The sequence below is a fragment of the Perca flavescens genome, chromosome 21, assembly GCF_004354835.1.
Source record: "Perca flavescens isolate YP-PL-M2 chromosome 21, PFLA_1.0, whole genome shotgun sequence".
Taxonomy (NCBI): domain Eukaryota; kingdom Metazoa; phylum Chordata; class Actinopteri; order Perciformes; family Percidae; genus Perca; species Perca flavescens.
In genome coordinates this window covers 10,165,878-10,183,652 of record NC_041351.1, presented here as the reverse complement: position 1 = coordinate 10,183,652, position 17,775 = coordinate 10,165,878, and the positions used below count along the sequence as shown (strand labels likewise).

At 41.0% G+C, this 17,775-nt stretch overlaps 1 protein-coding gene across 4 annotated transcripts; it reads left to right on the top strand.

Annotated features, from left to right (window-relative positions):
- The first annotated feature begins 1,838 nt into the window (after window positions 1–1,838).
- On the top strand, window positions 1,839–17,672 carry fbxo11b (F-box protein 11b). 4 transcript variants are annotated; one of them, XM_028567008.1, is made up of 22 exons: window positions 1,839–2,186; window positions 3,410–3,573; window positions 3,787–3,847; window positions 4,195–4,336; window positions 4,424–4,553; window positions 6,144–6,227; window positions 6,399–6,531; window positions 6,687–6,793; window positions 8,949–9,060; window positions 10,096–10,202; window positions 10,307–10,444; window positions 10,522–10,739; window positions 10,933–11,113; window positions 11,254–11,376; window positions 12,440–12,525; window positions 12,704–12,780; window positions 13,761–13,904; window positions 14,096–14,206; window positions 14,329–14,436; window positions 14,535–14,643; window positions 15,938–16,036; window positions 16,213–17,672. In XM_028567008.1, exons 1-22 carry the CDS (start codon window positions 2,099–2,101, stop codon window positions 16,340–16,342), a joined length of 2,652 nt encoding a protein of 883 aa, XP_028422809.1. In that variant the 5' UTR covers window positions 1,839–2,098; the 3' UTR covers window positions 16,343–17,672. The 4 variants fall into 4 exon arrangements, with proteins under 4 accessions (XP_028422809.1, XP_028422808.1, XP_028422807.1 ...); XM_028567007.1 differs by having other exon boundaries at window positions 4,192–4,336; XM_028567006.1 differs by having other exon boundaries at window positions 3,787–3,868.
- The last annotated feature ends 103 nt before the right edge of the window (window positions 17,673–17,775 follow it).

Genomic DNA, 17,775 nt, shown 5'->3' with positions numbered 1-17,775 from the left:
TTGAGTTGTCTTTATCTAGAAATGCTGTCCTTCAGAGCATCCAAAGCTTTCAAGGACAAAGTGACCCTACCAACCTCTGCTCTGTGTGCCAGGGTGGGTTGTGGAAGGGGAGGGGAGACTCCACAGCTGCTCTTTCTACTTATTACAGGAGGATGGATATGGCAGCTAGATAAAGCATGTGCGCACACAAACACACACACACACACACACACACACACACACACACTCAGAAGCAAGTAACCCAGGGTTTCAAGGCTGCAGCTGCAAGAAGGAATCCGAGTCCATCTCATTGATATGGATACACTGCCTCCTACATGCCAACATTGAACGTGTGGGTGCATTTATAAACTTAAACCACCAGGTGACGCTAATGATGCAGGATTTATTGGGATCTCTGTTGTGGTCTACTCAGCTGTGAACAATATATTTCAAGTCACCCTCTCAACAGTCAACAATTTATAGTGACAGGCAAGCTCACCTTTACAGCAGTTCAGTGTGAGGTCAAATGAATGTAGATACAAAAACATACATCAGTGTGAAAGTTGAGTTTTAACAGAACAATAATGTACTATTCTCTCATAACCTGTCTTCATAAAAACGATTTGTAACAAAAAAAGAAACCAACAAGATTACATCGCTGTTCCTGTCTGCAACAATAATGTTATTTTTAAGAAAAGACTGATACAGTCTCAGTAACATGTTGTTTTGCAGCTCAGGACTGGAAACAACATCTAAAAAACTCCTGTTTCCTTGTTCCTTGTCATGCAGTGCTGAAAAGCACTTAAGATGATTAAATGGATAACATCCCTTTATATAGAAATGTAATCATCCTCAAACTTCTATTCACTGATTATTATAAATGATTAATCACTGCTTTTGTTTAATGTTTAAAGGTGTGGTAAGAACTACATAAAGATCTTCTCCAGACAGAAAAGCTATGTAACAGAAAAAGGAGGAAAAAGTGATGAGAGATAAAACCTTTTAACAATGCAACCAAACGGTCTCTGTAATGCTGTGCTCTAAGTAGGCTACTTTGAAATCATAGCCTTATTGTTTGCAGCCAAACAATGCCATCTGGTGGTCCAATCACGTGAAATTATACTAATTGACCAAATGTGTTTATTAAAGTGATACTCCACCCAAAATCTATGATTTGAGGCTCAAATACTCACCTCCTGCAGATAGGAGTAGGAAAAGTTTCTGTAAAAAGATTATAGTTTGCATTCATGGATTCCAATTATATCCATAATTCCTTAAATTTGTATTTAAGTGATACCTCAAAAGACTTAAAATAAAAAAATAATATCAAAAAGATCATTCCATGTCCGTGTAATTAGAACTTTTAATTTTTACTTTAAAATTTTAATTTTACTCTTCCTGCCTCTCACAATCCATGAATCTGTTTAAAACATTCACATTTCCACTTCACTTTAAGATTTTAAAAAGTGTATGTTCCAAATACTCATATTTTCACTGATACATAGCAAATTATAAATCAATTACATAGGAAGACAGTTACACAAATTTAAGGTGATGCCAATGTTAATACATAATTTGAGAGTGGTTGTTTGTCAATGTGGCACACAAAAAATACTAACATATAGCTCTAGCCTGTATGTGCCTGTAACAATAGGGACTAGGGCTGCAAAATGTACATTATTTTAATCATTATTATTACCCGAGCATTGATCAAATCGCCGCTTGACCGATCCCGAACCCCAACAGAAAGGTTTGTCAAGTCGTCTGATACGAAGCTCCTGATTGGCCGCTGCAGGAAGAAATCATGAAAAGCCAAATACGATTGGTCGAACGGACACTCTGCCCTTTTTTCTCGCGATTGTTTCCCGTGTGGGTAAATGGCTCCTCCTGCTACAGACTGAGACGGAGCTGGCACCGAGCAGCGATACGGGGGGAGTTGTAACACCACGGAGGAGGAAAAGAAAAAGCGATTGCACCCCAAATACCAGCGGGTTTTTGATCGCAATTGTTTGGCTGTATCTGGGAAAAAGGCTGTGTGGGTGGTAGTTTGGGCCGAGGGCTAAATTTAGAAACGGGCGGTCGAGGATAGCAGCCTATTTTTCAACAACCAACTCCCCAGATGAACTCCGTCAGAGCCACCAACAGGAGACCCAGGCGAGTGTCGAGGCCGCGCCCGGTGCAGCCCGAACGGAACAACGGGGATAGAGGTAAGCTAGGCCTCAGTCAGCTAATGAGTTAGTACGAAGCCGTGTCAGGTGATAACAGTCTTCACATAACCCTCGTTTTTTTGCTTCTGGCTTGTCCTCTACTCCTAGAGACGGCGGGTTCAACAGGAAAACCCGAGGCTTCTTGCTCTGTGGCTTAGGCCAGGCCGCGCTTTGTTTGGCTTGAGTGATTGGGGCTAGCTAACACCGCTAGCTCGTTTACCAGGTTATGTGGAGGTTGTGGGGGGGGGTTGTCTTCGTCTAACGTAATGCATAACGTTATGTAGCTCAACGGTACACATTAACAGCGCGTATGCAGGTAACCTCAACTGGAGGAAAAAAGGGTCGACTTCACACGCTGGAGCCACAATATGCGTGTCTTCTCGGCCGTCGCATTCCCAGCTGTCACTAACGAGTCTGAGGGTGCAAATCTTCGGTGTCTATGGACTGCCATTTTTGGGGTGTAACGTTAACAAAAACATGAGCAGCGAATGGGGGCAATGCTAGCTAGCTGCCCCAGCTTTAATAGGCCACAAACGATCAGCTGTGATAGATGATACGGTGTGGTTTAGATGCATTCACTGAGTTCATTTTCTTTGCTTGGGGCTGTCGTTCAAAGCTAGCGTAGCCAGCAGACTGAACCAACATCCCCTTCCTTGTTCTCAGAGCCTGCTAGCCGTAGCTCCATTTGTTTACACCGCGGATTTGCCAGCTACGCAGTTCAGTTTTTAGCCATTAGCAGCACGTCTGATCGACTTCATCTGCGGCCCTTAATTTGACAGCATTATAAAATATGCGTCTGATGCTGCACATATAGGACACAGAGACAAATGCACACTGCCTGATATCAGTTGTGAATGACTAGACATGAAAGACTGGTAATGTGGCTGCAGGGAGTGCATCTGCCATTATCAATCACTAACCTTTGTCTGCCTTACCAACTATTACCCTTTCTGTTAGCCTGCGCAGTGTGCATACAGCATGTGAGCAGAATGCACACCGCTGTGCCATCATTAGTGAGAATAAAAGTGTCAGGTTTGTTTGCTGCAATTATAGGAGATATTTTAGTTGTATATTTGAGCAAAACAGAGATGAATGGACTTATCAGATAAATACCAATTGTTTTTTTTATTGCATGGCCTTTGTTTAAACTGCAGCTTTGTGCATTAAAGTACCTCTTGAGAAAGTGGTGTATGTATAGAAAATCTGTTTTCCTTTTTGTTCAGATGAGGAGGCTCCTGCAGCAGCTGCAGCAGAGATGGCTATTGAGGAGTCCGGTCCAGGAGCTCAGAACAGTCCCTACCAGCTTCGACGCAAGACCCTGCTTCCCAAGAGAACCGCTGCTGCCTCTGCCACCGCCTCTGCCTGCCCCAGCAAGGGCCCAATGGAGGTTAGACTGAAACATTAAAGTGCATTTTTTTGTGCATTGACTGCATTGTGCATGTCTACAGACTTTAGTATGTGAATCAGAGGGATTTGCTGATTGATTGTGTCCTCTTTTGAAAGAACAATGATTTTGTAGCAGAGCAGTACATTTTCCAGTCGATTACTTAGTGCATAAATCCTGGCATGAAGTTGATATCCTTTTTCCCCTCTTTTACAGGGAGCTTCCACTTCGTCAACAGAGGCCTTTGGCCATCGAGCCAAGCGGGCACGAGTGTCCGGTAAGAGCCACGACCTGCCAGGTGTGTGTTTAATCTCCGCAGCTGGGGCAAGGAGAGTGTTAGCTTTTTTCTCCTTTTTTTTTTATTTAATCATTATTGATTTTTCTGTGTGTGCTGGTAAATCTTGTTACTTTGCAATCCATTAAATAGTGTGACTCCATAGTTCAATGTGCTTGGAGTGAAACATTTATTTTCCTAAAGCTTACTCTGTGTGTGTGTGTGTGTGTGTGTGTGTGTGTGTGTGTGTGTGTGTGTGTGTGTGTGTGTGTGTGTGTGTGTGTGTGTGTGTGTGTGTGTGTGTGTGTGTGTGTGTGTGTGTGTGTGTGTGTGTGTGTGTGTGTTAGCAGCCCCAGCAGAGCAATATCTGCAGCAGAAGCTTCCAGATGAGGTTGTTTTGAAGATCTTCTCCTACTTACTGGAACAGGACCTCTGTCAGGCAGCTTGTGTCTGCAAGAGATTCAGCCAGTTAGCCAACGACCCAATCCTATGGTCAGTGCTGCTGAAGGCATTCAAACTGATCTTTTCATTAAAATGCAGCCAACTGAAATTAATTTCATCTGGTATTTAATATTCTAGGAAGCGTCTATACATGGAGGTGTTTGAGTACACACGTCCCATGATGCATCCTGAGCCAGGCAGATTCTTTCAAGTCAGCCCAGAGGAGCATGAACACCCAAACCCTTGGAAGGAGAGCTTCCAACAGCTGGTAAGTTTACCCTCATAGTTACTTGCTCCTTATGACCTCATAAGGTGAAGATTCCAGATCGGCCCATCTGAGCTTTCATTTTCTCAAAGTCAGAGCAGGATACCCAGGGCTCGGTTTACACCTATTGCCATTTCTAGCCACCAGGGGACCATAGGCAGGCTGGGGGAACTCGTATTAATGTTAAAAAACCTCAAAGTGAAATTTTCATGCCATGGGACTTTTTTTTTTTTTTTTTTTTTTTTATATAAATAAGCTATTTGCAGTTCTGAAAAGTCCTACATAGCCTTGTAATAAAATCCATGCCACTTACTAAGGTAATAATATCTGACCTGGAGAAAGAGTCCCTGTAAAGTCATAATGCTTGGCACACACATAAATGAAATATCTATGTACAGGGAGAAATGGAAGCATAGCTATCACTATAAAACATGGATAAGCACTAAGGAAAATGCGCCTGATTAGGCAACTTTAAGTGATTTTTTTTTTTTTTTATAAATGAAAAATTACTTGAACTTGACTTTAAAAAGTACTTTTAGTTAAGTGCTTGTGTTTAATCTCATGTCATTATTTTCTGGAAACATCAACAAGCTACTCAGAATGTTTCAAGCGGTTCTTTAGTGTCTTTTGTCTGCGGGAAATTTTGGTCAACGTTTTATGACCAGTAGCTGTCAAAACTCTTCTGCTTCTTTTTTTAACTGCACATACAGTATTTCTTAGAAGTTCAGTCTCACAATGAATGCTTTCAGTTCATTCACAGGCAGATGAGTGTAACGTGTACATGTGACAACAATGTTGTTGTTAGGCTATGTCAATAGTATGTGTATCTCATCTAATTAAGTAAATCTTAGCTTTTCTTAGACTAAACATCATCTAAGATACTCTAGGTTAATGGGAGAGGATTGAGGTTTAGTAAAAATGAAACCTTGATGGTTGCAGTCATACAAATTGCAGTTTGTTTTTCATAATGATCACTTGATCCTTTTATCTTTTGCAGGAGTCCTACCTCTTACTGTTACTGTGTCTTATAGTTGTGGTGTCTAGAAATGAAAGTGGCAGTGTTTTGCTGTTGCATGTATTGTAATCACTCTGAAATCTACCTTTGCATACATTGTTATTCTGTAGACCCAGGTGGTTCCTAATTTGGAGTTTGCAGGATGGTTAACAGTACAAGAACCAGAAAAGTATTCATGATATACAAAGGTTTTGTCCTTTGTTCAGTAAGTTGTTGGACAATGTTACCTTTTCGGGGGGAAAAAACTTTGTGGTTAAAGTGTTCACAACCAGGGATCATAAGCAAACATTGCTTTGTTTTTAAAAGGGTCGCAATCCAAAACCGGCAGGAACCACTGATGTGACTGTTGGTTTTTGTGCTACCCTCTTGTGTAGCACATTCAATTTGCTTTTTTTTTTTTTTTTTGCTGATTTGTTTTCTATTCCAAACCTTTGTGCACCTAAATAAACAATCTTTTTGAGTCAAACTTGTTTTTGTTATACTAGCAAAAGATTAATGTGATACCTAGGTAGTATGAGGACCCTATCATGTTTAGTTTGATCACCAGAAAGTTGACTTTGGTGTTTTCTGTGTTGCAGTACAAAGGTGCTCATGTAAAACCAGGCTTTGCTGAACATTTCTACAGTAACCCCGGCAGATACAAAGGCAGAGAGAATATGCTGGTAAGTCATAGCTAAAAGAGAAATCCTTCAGGATATGTTTCATTGGCCATGGCGTGCACATTTATGTAAAGCATAGCTAATGTAAACCTGCTTGCTTTTCCAAACTGCTTTGTGATGAATTGTAGGTGTGTATATATTTTGCCTGAAAGTGTTTGCACCTTTCTCCTGCAGTATTATGACACCATTGAGGATGCGCTGGGTGGAGTACAAGAGGCCCACTTTGATGGTCTAATCTTTGTCCACTCTGGCATCTATACAGATGAGTGGATTTATATAGAGTCCCCCATCACCATGATTGGTGCAGGTAAGCATGTTTCCTTCACTGGAAAGTACTTAAGACATTACCTTGATGCTTGTGCCGCATGCAATCGATAAGATCTTAAGATGGGATACACTCTCAGCTGTGTTTATGTCTATATGTATGAGGGTGTTAATGAGTGTTCTCTGTTTTCCCCTCAGCTCCCGGTAAAGTAGCAGACAAAGTGGTGATAGAGAATACTAGAGACTCAACGTTTGTCTTCATGGAGGGCTCAGAGGATGCCTATGTGGGATACATGACCATCAAGGTAAACAAAGATCTCCCCTTTCCCTTGATTGTACCTGTTTTGAAACACTTAAGAATGGCTGTATATTAAAGACCTTATTTTATAGTCTCGTCACAGGGCTCCACTGTTATGCTATGTAGTCACAGTGGCAAAGTCCAGCTTAGTCTATTATTATTTATTCATAGTTGAGGATATAATTATTTCCCAAATGGAGGCTCCTGGGTTTCTGTAAGTAAGAACCACAAACGAGGCGTACAACAAACATGGGCCTTGTAACGATGCTCATGGGTTCCTAATAACAAAACCAAATAGTGTGCTCAATTAGAAACTTTGTCTTTGCTGTTTGGGGATTGGGAAAGGACGTTGTGCCTAGGGTTGGGTATCGTTTGGATTTTTACAGTTCCGATGCCAAACTGGTACTTTACGTAACAATTCTGATTCCTAAACCGATTCTTGTAAGTGTAATAGGTTTACTAGCGATCCCGTGCAGTGAATGGTTAATGCTTTTACATCCGTTTTGGTGAGCCCAGAGGGGAAATATGGCATTTTAAAAGCTAACAGACTACAGAGAAAGTGTTTTTACATCCATTTCGGAGCGACAGAGAGAAATTATTTCAGTCTACACAATTTGCATTCTAATCCAGTCCGATTCCTACCGGTTGCGTAGGAATATCGGTGCCCAACCCTAGTTGTGACCAACCTATAAAAGATGTTTTGCTTTGTAGAACTTGCAAAAAAATGACGGCCTGATATTGGTACAGCTCTACTCTGCTTCATCCTCATGTTTTCCATTTCCGATTTTATTTTTTTAAATGCAAGCTTGAGAAGTTTATAATATGAGCCATGTACCATATTACAGAGCACAGGTAGTGGACTTAATTGAACTAATTCAGTTTAACTCCATGTCATACAATGCCATTAAACAGAAAGGTGTAATTTTTTTCACATCTATGTTGGTGATCTGGGTAGTTTTTGTAGGTAGAGTTAAACCAGCTATAACAATTTGTAATCTCTGAGAAATGTATTTACCGTAAGAATGAAAAGGTTATCTGTCTGCAACTTCTGCAGTTACAAAAAAGATCACTCTTCACATGACACTGTTTCCTAGTTATATCCTGTTATCAGCTACAAGTATTAAATGCCCTGACGCACCAACTCGATTATCGGCCGTCGGACAGTCTGACGAGGTCAGTGACTCGAGTCTGTTTAGTGTGTTCCGTGCCATCGTCAGTCGGAAGAGCTGTCGGCCTTCATTTTGGCCAATTTGACATGTTGAATCGGAAGGCGGGCAGTTGGACTCAATGACTGTTATCACCACTGTTCATCACGCCCCCAACCGGCCCGTCAGACACCGCCTACCAAGAGTCTGGGTCTGCAGAGGTTTCTACTTAAAAGGGAGTTTTTTCTTGCCACTGTCGCAATAGCCACTTCTAATGCTTGCTCTTGAGGGAATTACTGTAATTGTTGGGGTTTTGGAATTTATAGAGTGTGGTCTAGACCTACTCTATCTGTAAAGTGTCTCGAGATAACTTTTGTTATGATTTGATACTATAAATAAAATTTAATTGAATGACCCATCTGATTGGTGGAGCGCTAACCCGGAAATGACGAGCGGGATGAGTGTGACTAAGAGTCTCTCAAAATCTGACAAATCTTCTAAACTGACCTTTGTCGAACTATAATGAAGACAGATTCAGCAACTGCATGGCCTATTTCTCGCTTAAAATGTTTTCAGAAACACGTTTCGGTGAACTATTTTCGTAAAATATGAGATTGTATTCCAAAAGTCGCCATGATGGTCTGGCTTTGAAATTCCAGAGAAGAGACGTGACGCGTTTGTCCAATCAGCTGTCAGTTTTAATTTTTTGGGTGGCAATACAGATTAGCCCTGCCTGCTGTTATGGAGACGTATTACATCTCTCGCACGCGCAGAATGCACGCTCAAGTCTGCGTCGCTTCGGTGTGTTCCGAGGCACTTTTTGGACCAACTCAGGGAGGCAGTCACTCAGTCCAACTGCCTTTTCTGCCGAAGGTGGGCTGTCGGGTTGGTGCGACAGAGCCTTAAGTCTCACTAATGCTCCACTAGGGAGAGTCCAGTGTGGTGGGTGGAAAAAAGCTTGATGTGTTGTCAGTAACCAAAGCCACTGTCTGAACTCTGCTGCTCTTCTCTCATCAGTTTAATCCTGATGATAAGTCGGCGCAGCACCATAACGCCCACCACTGTCTGGAGATCACAGTCAACTGCAGCCCCAACATTGACCACTGCATCATCCGCTCCACATGCACAGGTAATGCACACACTGACCACTTCTGACTTTGGCTGCACACAATGACATTAACACTTGAGAAAGAGTTGACAGAGAAAACATTTCCTGTCTTGTACAAGTGTTTGTGTGTATGATAATTGTTTGGAGCCATGGTTTTCAGTGTCCCTAATTGTATTTCACTAAATAATCAGTGTGTTCAGTATGTCCCAGGATGAGAGACTAAATTTGTCTTTGGGTCTTGGACTGAAAATCAAAACCCCCCGGAGCCGTAGGTTGTTTTTTTTTTCTTCTTCTTTTTTTGGGCAGCTACTTTTTATTATGACAGTTTGTTCTTGTCATGGAAACCCCTTTTTGTTCTTGGGTTGCTACAATGGGAAATCTTGAAAAATGTGTGCCAGTATTGCACGGAATAACACAACCCCTTGTGTATTGACACTTAGTTTCCATCAGCCTGGGTCGTGTCTTATATTATTGTCTTCATGGAGCCTAAATGTCATAGCACATTTAGCATCAATAAATTGTATGTCTTGCAAGTGATTCATAGTGTGTGGCATCTAAATCTACCTGAAAAATATAATAACCTTTTGATTTTTTTTTTTTTATTGTTGAGTAGTGGCCAGTACTGAGATCACAGTATTACTTTTGATGTATATGTATTCTAGTTTTTAAGCCGGTAAATACATGGTATTTGGTTATGTGTTTAATGTGTACTTCAATTAGCCCTAAACTGTTTTATCAAGGATTCCAGAGGACTAGTACCGATAGTATCTACGTCATTATACACGTTTGGCGAGCAGTTACCCTCGCGTCTGATATACTGTATAAACATGGGTGTATACTATATGGCACTCAAAAAGATATATTATAAAAATCAAACCAGCAAACTGGTTGCTGGTTTCTGCTTCTTATGTGTGAAATGTTACTTTTGTCTGTTAATGTAATTTTTAGATTTAATATCTCTTGGGTTTTTTGACTGTTGGTCAATGGATAATGGAGATGATCATTACTTTTGCAGCGCTGCTGTAGTGTGACTCTTCTTTTTTCTTCTGTGTTTAGTGGGTTCAGCTGTGTGTGTGAGTGGCCAGGGAGCATGTCCAACCATCAAACACTGCAACATCAGTGACTGTGAGAACGTAGGACTGTACATTACAGATCACGCACAGGTAAAAATTACTTTTCCCTCTATAACGCTAACACTAATTGTTTGCCATAGATATGCACAAATGTTCACACAGGCTTCTGACTCTGTCCTTCTCCTCTGTTCCAGGGTATTTATGAAGACAATGAAATCAGCAACAATGCGCTAGCAGGAATTTGGGTGAAAAACCACGGTAATCCCATCATAAGACGTAACCACATCCACCACGGACGAGACGTTGGAGTGTTCACCTTCGATCACGGCATGGTAAATACACAGCAACTATGCATACATTTTACTCGGAAGAACATCGCTGCCCATCTAATTCGTCTTCTGTGTTTCAGGGTTACTTTGAGAACTGCAACATCCACAGAAACCGCATAGCAGGCTTTGAGGTGAAGGCCTACGCAAACCCCACAGTGGTGCGTTGTGAGATCCATCATGGCCAAACAGGAGGCATCTATGTCCACGAAAAGGGGCGGGGACAGTTTATAGAGAACAAAATCTATGCCAATAACTTTGCTGGCGTGTGGATCACGTCCAACAGCGACCCAACGATACGGTGAGCAAACACACTTCCCTTCGGGGCAGCATTTGTAGGAAACCTAAAGATGGAGACAGCAAATTATGAGACGGTCAACATGGCTGATATTGATATGGGAAAATACATGTGGGTGTAGGAAATGTGATGTCTCTGTCTTCCATGTGCATGTTTATTCCAAGATTGACTTTTTTTTTTTTAAATGTATATTCAGGGGGAATGCTATATTTAACGGTAACCAAGGAGGGGTGTACATATTTGGAGATGGACGGGGTTTGATAGAGAGCAACGATATCTATGGTAACGCCCTGGCGGGAATCCAGATCCGAACCAACAGCTGCCCCATTGTACGACACAACAAGATCCACGATGGACAGCATGGGGGCATCTATGTGGTAAATACGCTCCTAAATTTGTCTCAAATGAAAGCCTTTTCCACCAAGTACAGATCATGTTTGTTTTTAATAAAAGCTTCAACACTCCACCTGTCAGATGTTTTTTCTTTTTTTACAGCTGATCCTGCTTTGTGTTTCAGCACGAGAAAGGCCAGGGGGTGATCGAGGAGAATGAGGTTTACAGCAACACGTTGGCTGGAGTCTGGGTGACCACAGGCAGCACTCCAGTTCTCCGCAAGAACCGCATCCACAGTGGCAAACAGGTAAAAAATGAACATGGTCAAACATTGCACATATAAAGCCTTGAGAAATCTGCTAACATTTTTACAGCTAATGAAATCTCATGCTTTTTGACATCTTGTGTAAGAAGCTGCAGTAAAGTGATAAACCGCATTTATGAGCTGCTATTACTTGACAATTTGATTTGAGTGACAGCAACACTGTAAATATAGTTAGGGGTATCCCACTAATTAAAGCCATTCAAACAAAAACAAAGTATACATAGTTATTGGTTTCTTAAGGAATCTGGTTATGGTTCGAAACGTGAACAGTTGAAGATGCCAGATATTCTGTGTGTGTGAATGGGAATATTCTGTTAATTAGGTTAGTCACACGTTTTTCCAAAAATGTTTTCTCTGCATTAATGCAATGAGAAAACTTGAAACATTTATTTGAATAAAGTCTTTAGTTTGCTCAGCCTTAATTAACTTCCTCTGTCCACCTTCCTGTTTTTTTTCTTTTAAATCTACAGTTTATATTTACAACCATCTTACTGTGCTGTTTTAACTCTTTTAAAGTGCTAATATTATGCTTTTCCCCTTTCCTTTATTGTGTTATATCTTTTTGTGCACATTATAGGTTTACAAAGTGAAAAAACCCAAAGTCCACCCCAAAGGGACTTACCATCTCCAACAGAAAACACTGTTCACAAACTGCTCCAAACAGCTCTGTTGTAGTCCAGCCTTTACTTCTGTGACAAACGTGCGTCACTTTGTAACACGTATAATGCTCGCCTGGTTGCTAACATGGCACGCCCTCATACTCTGCTTCTGACTGGGTAGTAGTCCTTACCTAGGAACTGCGCATGTGTGTGATGCCTCACTCTGTAGCTAAAACAGAGCTCAACACACAGGGTGAAAAGAGGAGCTGCAGCAATGTGCAGTACAACAAAAATATGGTGTTATGAAAATTAAACCATGTAAACCTATTCTGATATAGCCTCTAAATCCAATTATGAACCTGAAAATGAGCATAATATTTGTATTAACTTTTTGTTGTGCAACATTGTGTTAATTCAATGTTGTGATCATCGGTCTTCATTTTTAGGTTGGGGTGTATTTCTACGACAATGGACATGGCGTGTTGGAAGACAATGACATTTACAATCACATGTACTCTGGTGTACAAATAAGGTAATTATTTACCACCTTTCAGCATTGTATTCACTGAAGCACTTACTGATGTTAGATGAGATGATTCTACGTTAAAGTTTGGGCACATTACTGATTTTTTTTTTCTTTTTTTTTTCTAGTTTTCTTTTTTCCACGCAGTTATGAATAATTCAATTAATTTTTTGTTGAATCTTAACAGGACCGGGAGCAACCCAAAGATCAGGCGCAACAAGATATGGGGAGGCCAGAATGGGGGGATTTTAGTCTACAACTCAGGTCTGTATTTCTCACTCTGCAGTTGTTTGTCTCATATTGCAGGGCTCCAGACTGCGACCAAATGGTCGCATTTTGCAACCAATTTGAGTGTGCGACCGAATTTTCCATCCAGTCGCACATGTGCAACCAGTAAATTTGCCCCCTTTTTTTACACATTAAACGTGGAAATTTCGGTATCTGAGAGCTCGTAAGCGCAAGCTTATCTGTCCTCTGCATATGACAGAGAGCGGAGCTCTGACGTAGGTGCGGACGGAGCAAACTACTCTACAAACTACAGTTTTGTTGAAGTCACAGAAATGCCGACAAAGTGATTGCAAGTGTGGTTACAGTTGTTCAAAACTTCACGCATGTAGCGTTTGCTGCAATATGATATTAACGGTGAGGCGAAAGCGGTCGCGGTGCTGTTGATGTTACATTTCCTGTGAGACAAGCAGTGACAACTGTGGTTTATCTGCCCTGGAAACTGACTGGCAGGCTGAGGCTGTAATGCAAGGCAGCTTGATTTCTACAGCACCTTTCAGCAACAAGGCAATTCAAAGTGCTTTACATGAAACCGTAAAGAGCAATTAAAAACTAATAAATAATATAAAAGAATACAAGTTACAGTGAGTAAAAAATGAATAATTAATAAATTCAATCATTGTAATTGTAGACTGGAGACTAGAGCTGGTATATTTTTTTAATATTTGTACTGTCATGACAGCGATGGTGCTGTCAGTTTACCTTTATGTTGCATCTTCAAAAGTGCACAATAAAATGTGAAACTAAATTTGAAACCGCACATTGTAATTTCTATTGTCAAAGTGTTATTAGTAATACAGTGGAAATTAGTAGAAATGTGAATATTTGATTAGCATGTTGATTTATGGTGTGTGCCCCTAAATTTTCTGGTTGGGGCCACTGTGCGCCTAGTGAAAAAAGTTAGTCTGGAGACCTGTATTGTGTGTTTGCATGTCTAATCCTGCTGTTTAATATAACAGGTCTGGGCTTCATCGAGGACAATGAGATCTTTGACAATGCCATGGCCGGGGTTTGGATCAAGACGGACAGCAACCCCACGCTGAGACGAAATAAGATTCATGACGGCAGAGATGGAGGCATCTGCATCTTCAATGGAGGCAGAGGTACTTTGACACAATCTTCTACAAGACAAACAGCCAGACAGCCATCACATAGCTTCTGAAGTGTTCTTCATTTTTGGTAGATATGTCTGAAACCTAATAGTACAATTGAACTTCAGTGTTTTAGATTGACATACTGCAATTTGCTCCTAATATATCTAAAGTTTAAACCATTAAAAATGTTTCCCTGCAAGGTTTGCTGGAAGAGAACGACATCTTCAGGAACGCTCAAGCTGGTGTGCTGATCAGCACCAACAGCCACCCAATACTCCGCAAGAACCGCATTTTTGACGGCTTTGCGGCAGGTTAGCCTTTTTTTTATTTATTTTTTTATTATTATTATTTCTTCTTCATAATAAGCTCCGTATAAACGTCTGTTTATGTCACCTTTTGGTGTTGATGACAGACTTCTCTTTTCCTGCTCCAGGTATAGAAATCACTAACCATGCCACAGCAACGCTGGAGGGCAACCAGATCTTCAACAATCGCTTTGGAGGCTTGTTTCTGGCCTCCGGAGTCAACGTCACCATGAAAGGTAACCAACTACTTTGTGGGCATTAGAGCTTTGTCATGTCTGGCTACAAGCTGGTTATGTCTGCTTTCTAATCGCATTTTCTGTCCCTCCTCTGTCAGATAATAAGATTCTGAATAACCAGGATGCCATTGAAAAGGCAGTGAGCAGAGGACAGTGCCTCTACAAGATCTCCAGCTACACCAGTTACCCCATGCACGACTTCTACAGGTAAACCAGATCAGATAAAAAGTTCAAAGTGATATTGGCAAGTAGAGCTTAAACGAAAAGTCAATGGACACCACATTTTTTTTTGGTACCATTTGTACTAACTTTTGATAGTCGATTGACTGTCACCACCACCTTGATCCAGCTCCAGTTTGTAAAGATTTCTTGTTTTTTTGTTTTGTGACTTATGTGTTATTTAAACATTTTGTTTGGGTTTTAAGACTGTTGGTTGGACAAAACAAAAAGATGTCACCTTGGGCTTTAAGATATCATGATCAGATTTTGTAGACCAAATAATCCTAATGGAAATTGTTAGTTGCAGCCCTACATTTAACAACGGTTGATTTAACAGGGTACCCGCGGGGTCTTAAAAGCATTGAAAAAGTCTTAAATTTGATAATCTCAAATTAAGGACTTAAAAGCCTTGAATTTGGTATACAAAGTCTTGGATTTTGTTACAAAGGTCTTTATATTTTCGCCTTTCCTAGGATTAAGTTCATACTGTAACAAAATTAACTGTTTCTAATGTAGGCTAATTTAAAAACTGACCGGAGCGCGTCTCTGGACGCACCGGAGGTCCGAGACACAAAGTAAACGCGCCTCTGTGACCGGTATGGGGGTTAGCGGTTAAACTGATCGGCGGATGTGATGAATGTGTCGGGTGTGTCGAGCCTGGCTGGTCATTCACTCATTCAGAGACCCAAACGGGGCTCTGTGTCTGTCAGACGGTCTGATATTTACCGTATCAGCAGAGCAATCACGTAATGCACAGCAGACTACGGTGCAGGTGGATTATTTTCTGATATATAGTGACTTTATTCTCGTAATAGCCTAGTTTTTTTTAGGTACTTTATTTTTCTCAATGTCATGACTCCTCCAAATCTCAGAACACAGATATATTTTGAATGTGCACAAATTTTTTTTAAATGAGCAGAAATCTTGCTCAAAACACATCTGAAATATTACAGTCCAGGGGTGTATTAATTCATTAAAATGAATTTATCATTGAGGTGAATAATTGTCATATGCACATTTAAGTATACAGTTGTTAAAACATAATAATAAAATATATGACCCACTGGTATTGGATCGGTACTCGGTATCGGCCGATACGCAAGTTCAGGAATCTGTATCAGGAAGCAAAAAATGGTATTGGACCATCTCTAGTCAAATACCTAATTAGAGGAGTAATTGTCAAAAATCACAAGTATGGAATTGTCTCCCATTGAATCATTTGTCTTTATTTTCTTTCTTATTGTGTTGTAAATGAAATCGGTTTTGTCTTTTGTCTCTCCAGATGTCACACCTGTAATACAACCGATAGGAACGCCATCTGTGTAAACTGCATCAAAAAATGCCACCAAGGGCACGATGTAGAGTTTATACGGCACGATCGGTGAGACATTTTTAGTTCCTTTCTAATTCTTTTATGTTTGGGGGGGAGAGACATGTTTCAATCTGAAAACTGTACTTTAATTATGTTATGTACTGTACCTTAAGGGTAGTTTTAACAATTGAATTTGCTCATTTGAAGGGACCCTGGTTCATAATCCTCGATCTGTTCCCTTTTAGATTTTTCTGTGACTGCGGAGCGGGAACGTTGTCCAACCCATGCACTCTGGCCGGAGAGCCCACACACGACACAGACACTCTGTATGACTCGGCGCCGCCCATTGAGTCCAACACGCTGCAGCATAACTGAAGGAATCTGGTCCAGTTACACTCTTTCACATAAGCATATAAACACATTACATTGCACACACACACACACACACACACACACACACAAATGCACACTCACACACAGTTACATGCACACATCCAATTGCAGCCATAAGGACCCAGAGAGACTCTGTGATTGCGGCGCTCTCAGATGGGATTGAGGTGTAAGAGGCTGCAGAGGAAGCAGCTTCCTGCCTGCTGCAGTCAGACACGCTGCAGCGGAGACTGCCTCCACTAGAGGGAGCGGTGGAGCTGAGGGTAGACTGACAGAACAGCCACAAGAGATTCCTCAAGTATTTCTTATTGCAGTCTGTAGATAAAGAAGATGAGAAGAGAAGGGCTATACAGAGGGGCTGTCGATGGCGGCCTGTGCCACTTTGGCAGCATGTGAAGATCCCCACCCCCCCCCTCCCTCCCCCTCCCCCGGTGTTAATCCTTGGCTTCCAGCCGACTTCTTCTTCCTCACAAGAACTGCTGTCAAAGAGACTTCCTGCTTCCTCGCAGCTGCCATCCCCATTGGCTGCCTAGGCAGTTGTAACTAGGAAACGGATGGCCGGATGTTGCTCTGTTGTGTGTGGATAAAGAGCAAGATTGTGTGTGTGATGGAGCACTTGGGCTTTTTTTTTTTATTTTTATTTTTTTTTAATGTTCTGATCAATGGATTTTATTTCAATGCTTTCTCATGTAGTTTTGTATTTTCAAGCAAAAAGCTGACTGTATTTGAATGTCTTTTATTTTATTATATATTATAATTATTTTTCTTTGGTTAGCATCCCTCCTCCCAACCTGACTCCCAATGCAAACTGCAGAAACTCAGAAGTCCCAGTGCTGAAGTTCTTTCTGTGAAAGAGAATCTCGTTTAAACACTAAAAACCCTCTCCAGTATATTAGCTTAAATGGCAGGTGGAGGAGCTCCACACTTGTATAAAGGTGTGTATGTGAGTGGGTAAATGTGTGTTGTGTATAGTGAAAGTTGGTTGTGTGTGTATATGTTTATAAGTTGATGCAGTCAGTGTTTTGTGGAGAGGGTTTCAATAGGAGGCGTCAAAGCTCCTTTGAACTGGAACTAGAGTCATCTGCAGTCTTTCCTGCCTGTCCTTCCCTCCCCCCTTGTGTATCGTGGTGACTGTGGCTCCTCATGCAGCCTGAATTGTATGCATGTACCATAACATCTAGACTTAATATATTGTGAAGTATTCAATAACCATTATGTAGATGCTAGTTGGAATTCAAAAAGGGGTATACTTTCTTAGAAAGACAAGAGAACAGGAAACTGGCCATTTCTAAGAAAATAAAACTTTATTAGATCACAGGTGTCTTGTCTTTAAATTCACATCCTGCAATATTACCAAATTTCTAGTTTTCTAAAACTAAATGTTGAAGAACCCCCCCCAGGAGGAGTTTAGTTTATTT

What these genes read in the sequence shown, in the direction of transcription:
- fbxo11b (XM_028567005.1), top strand. Translation starts at nt 2,099, where the DNA reads ATGAACTCCGTCAGAGCCACCAACAGGAGACCCAGGCGAGTGTCGAGG. An exon ending in ACGGAACAACGGGGATAGAG is followed by an intron (nt 2,187 to 3,409) that starts GTAAGCTAGGCC and finishes CTTTTTGTTCAG; the next exon opens with ATGAGGAGGCTCCTGCAGCA. An exon ending in CCCATGCACGACTTCTACAG is followed by an intron (nt 14,644 to 15,937) that starts GTAAACCAGATC and finishes TTGTCTCTCCAG; the next exon opens with ATGTCACACCTGTAATACAA.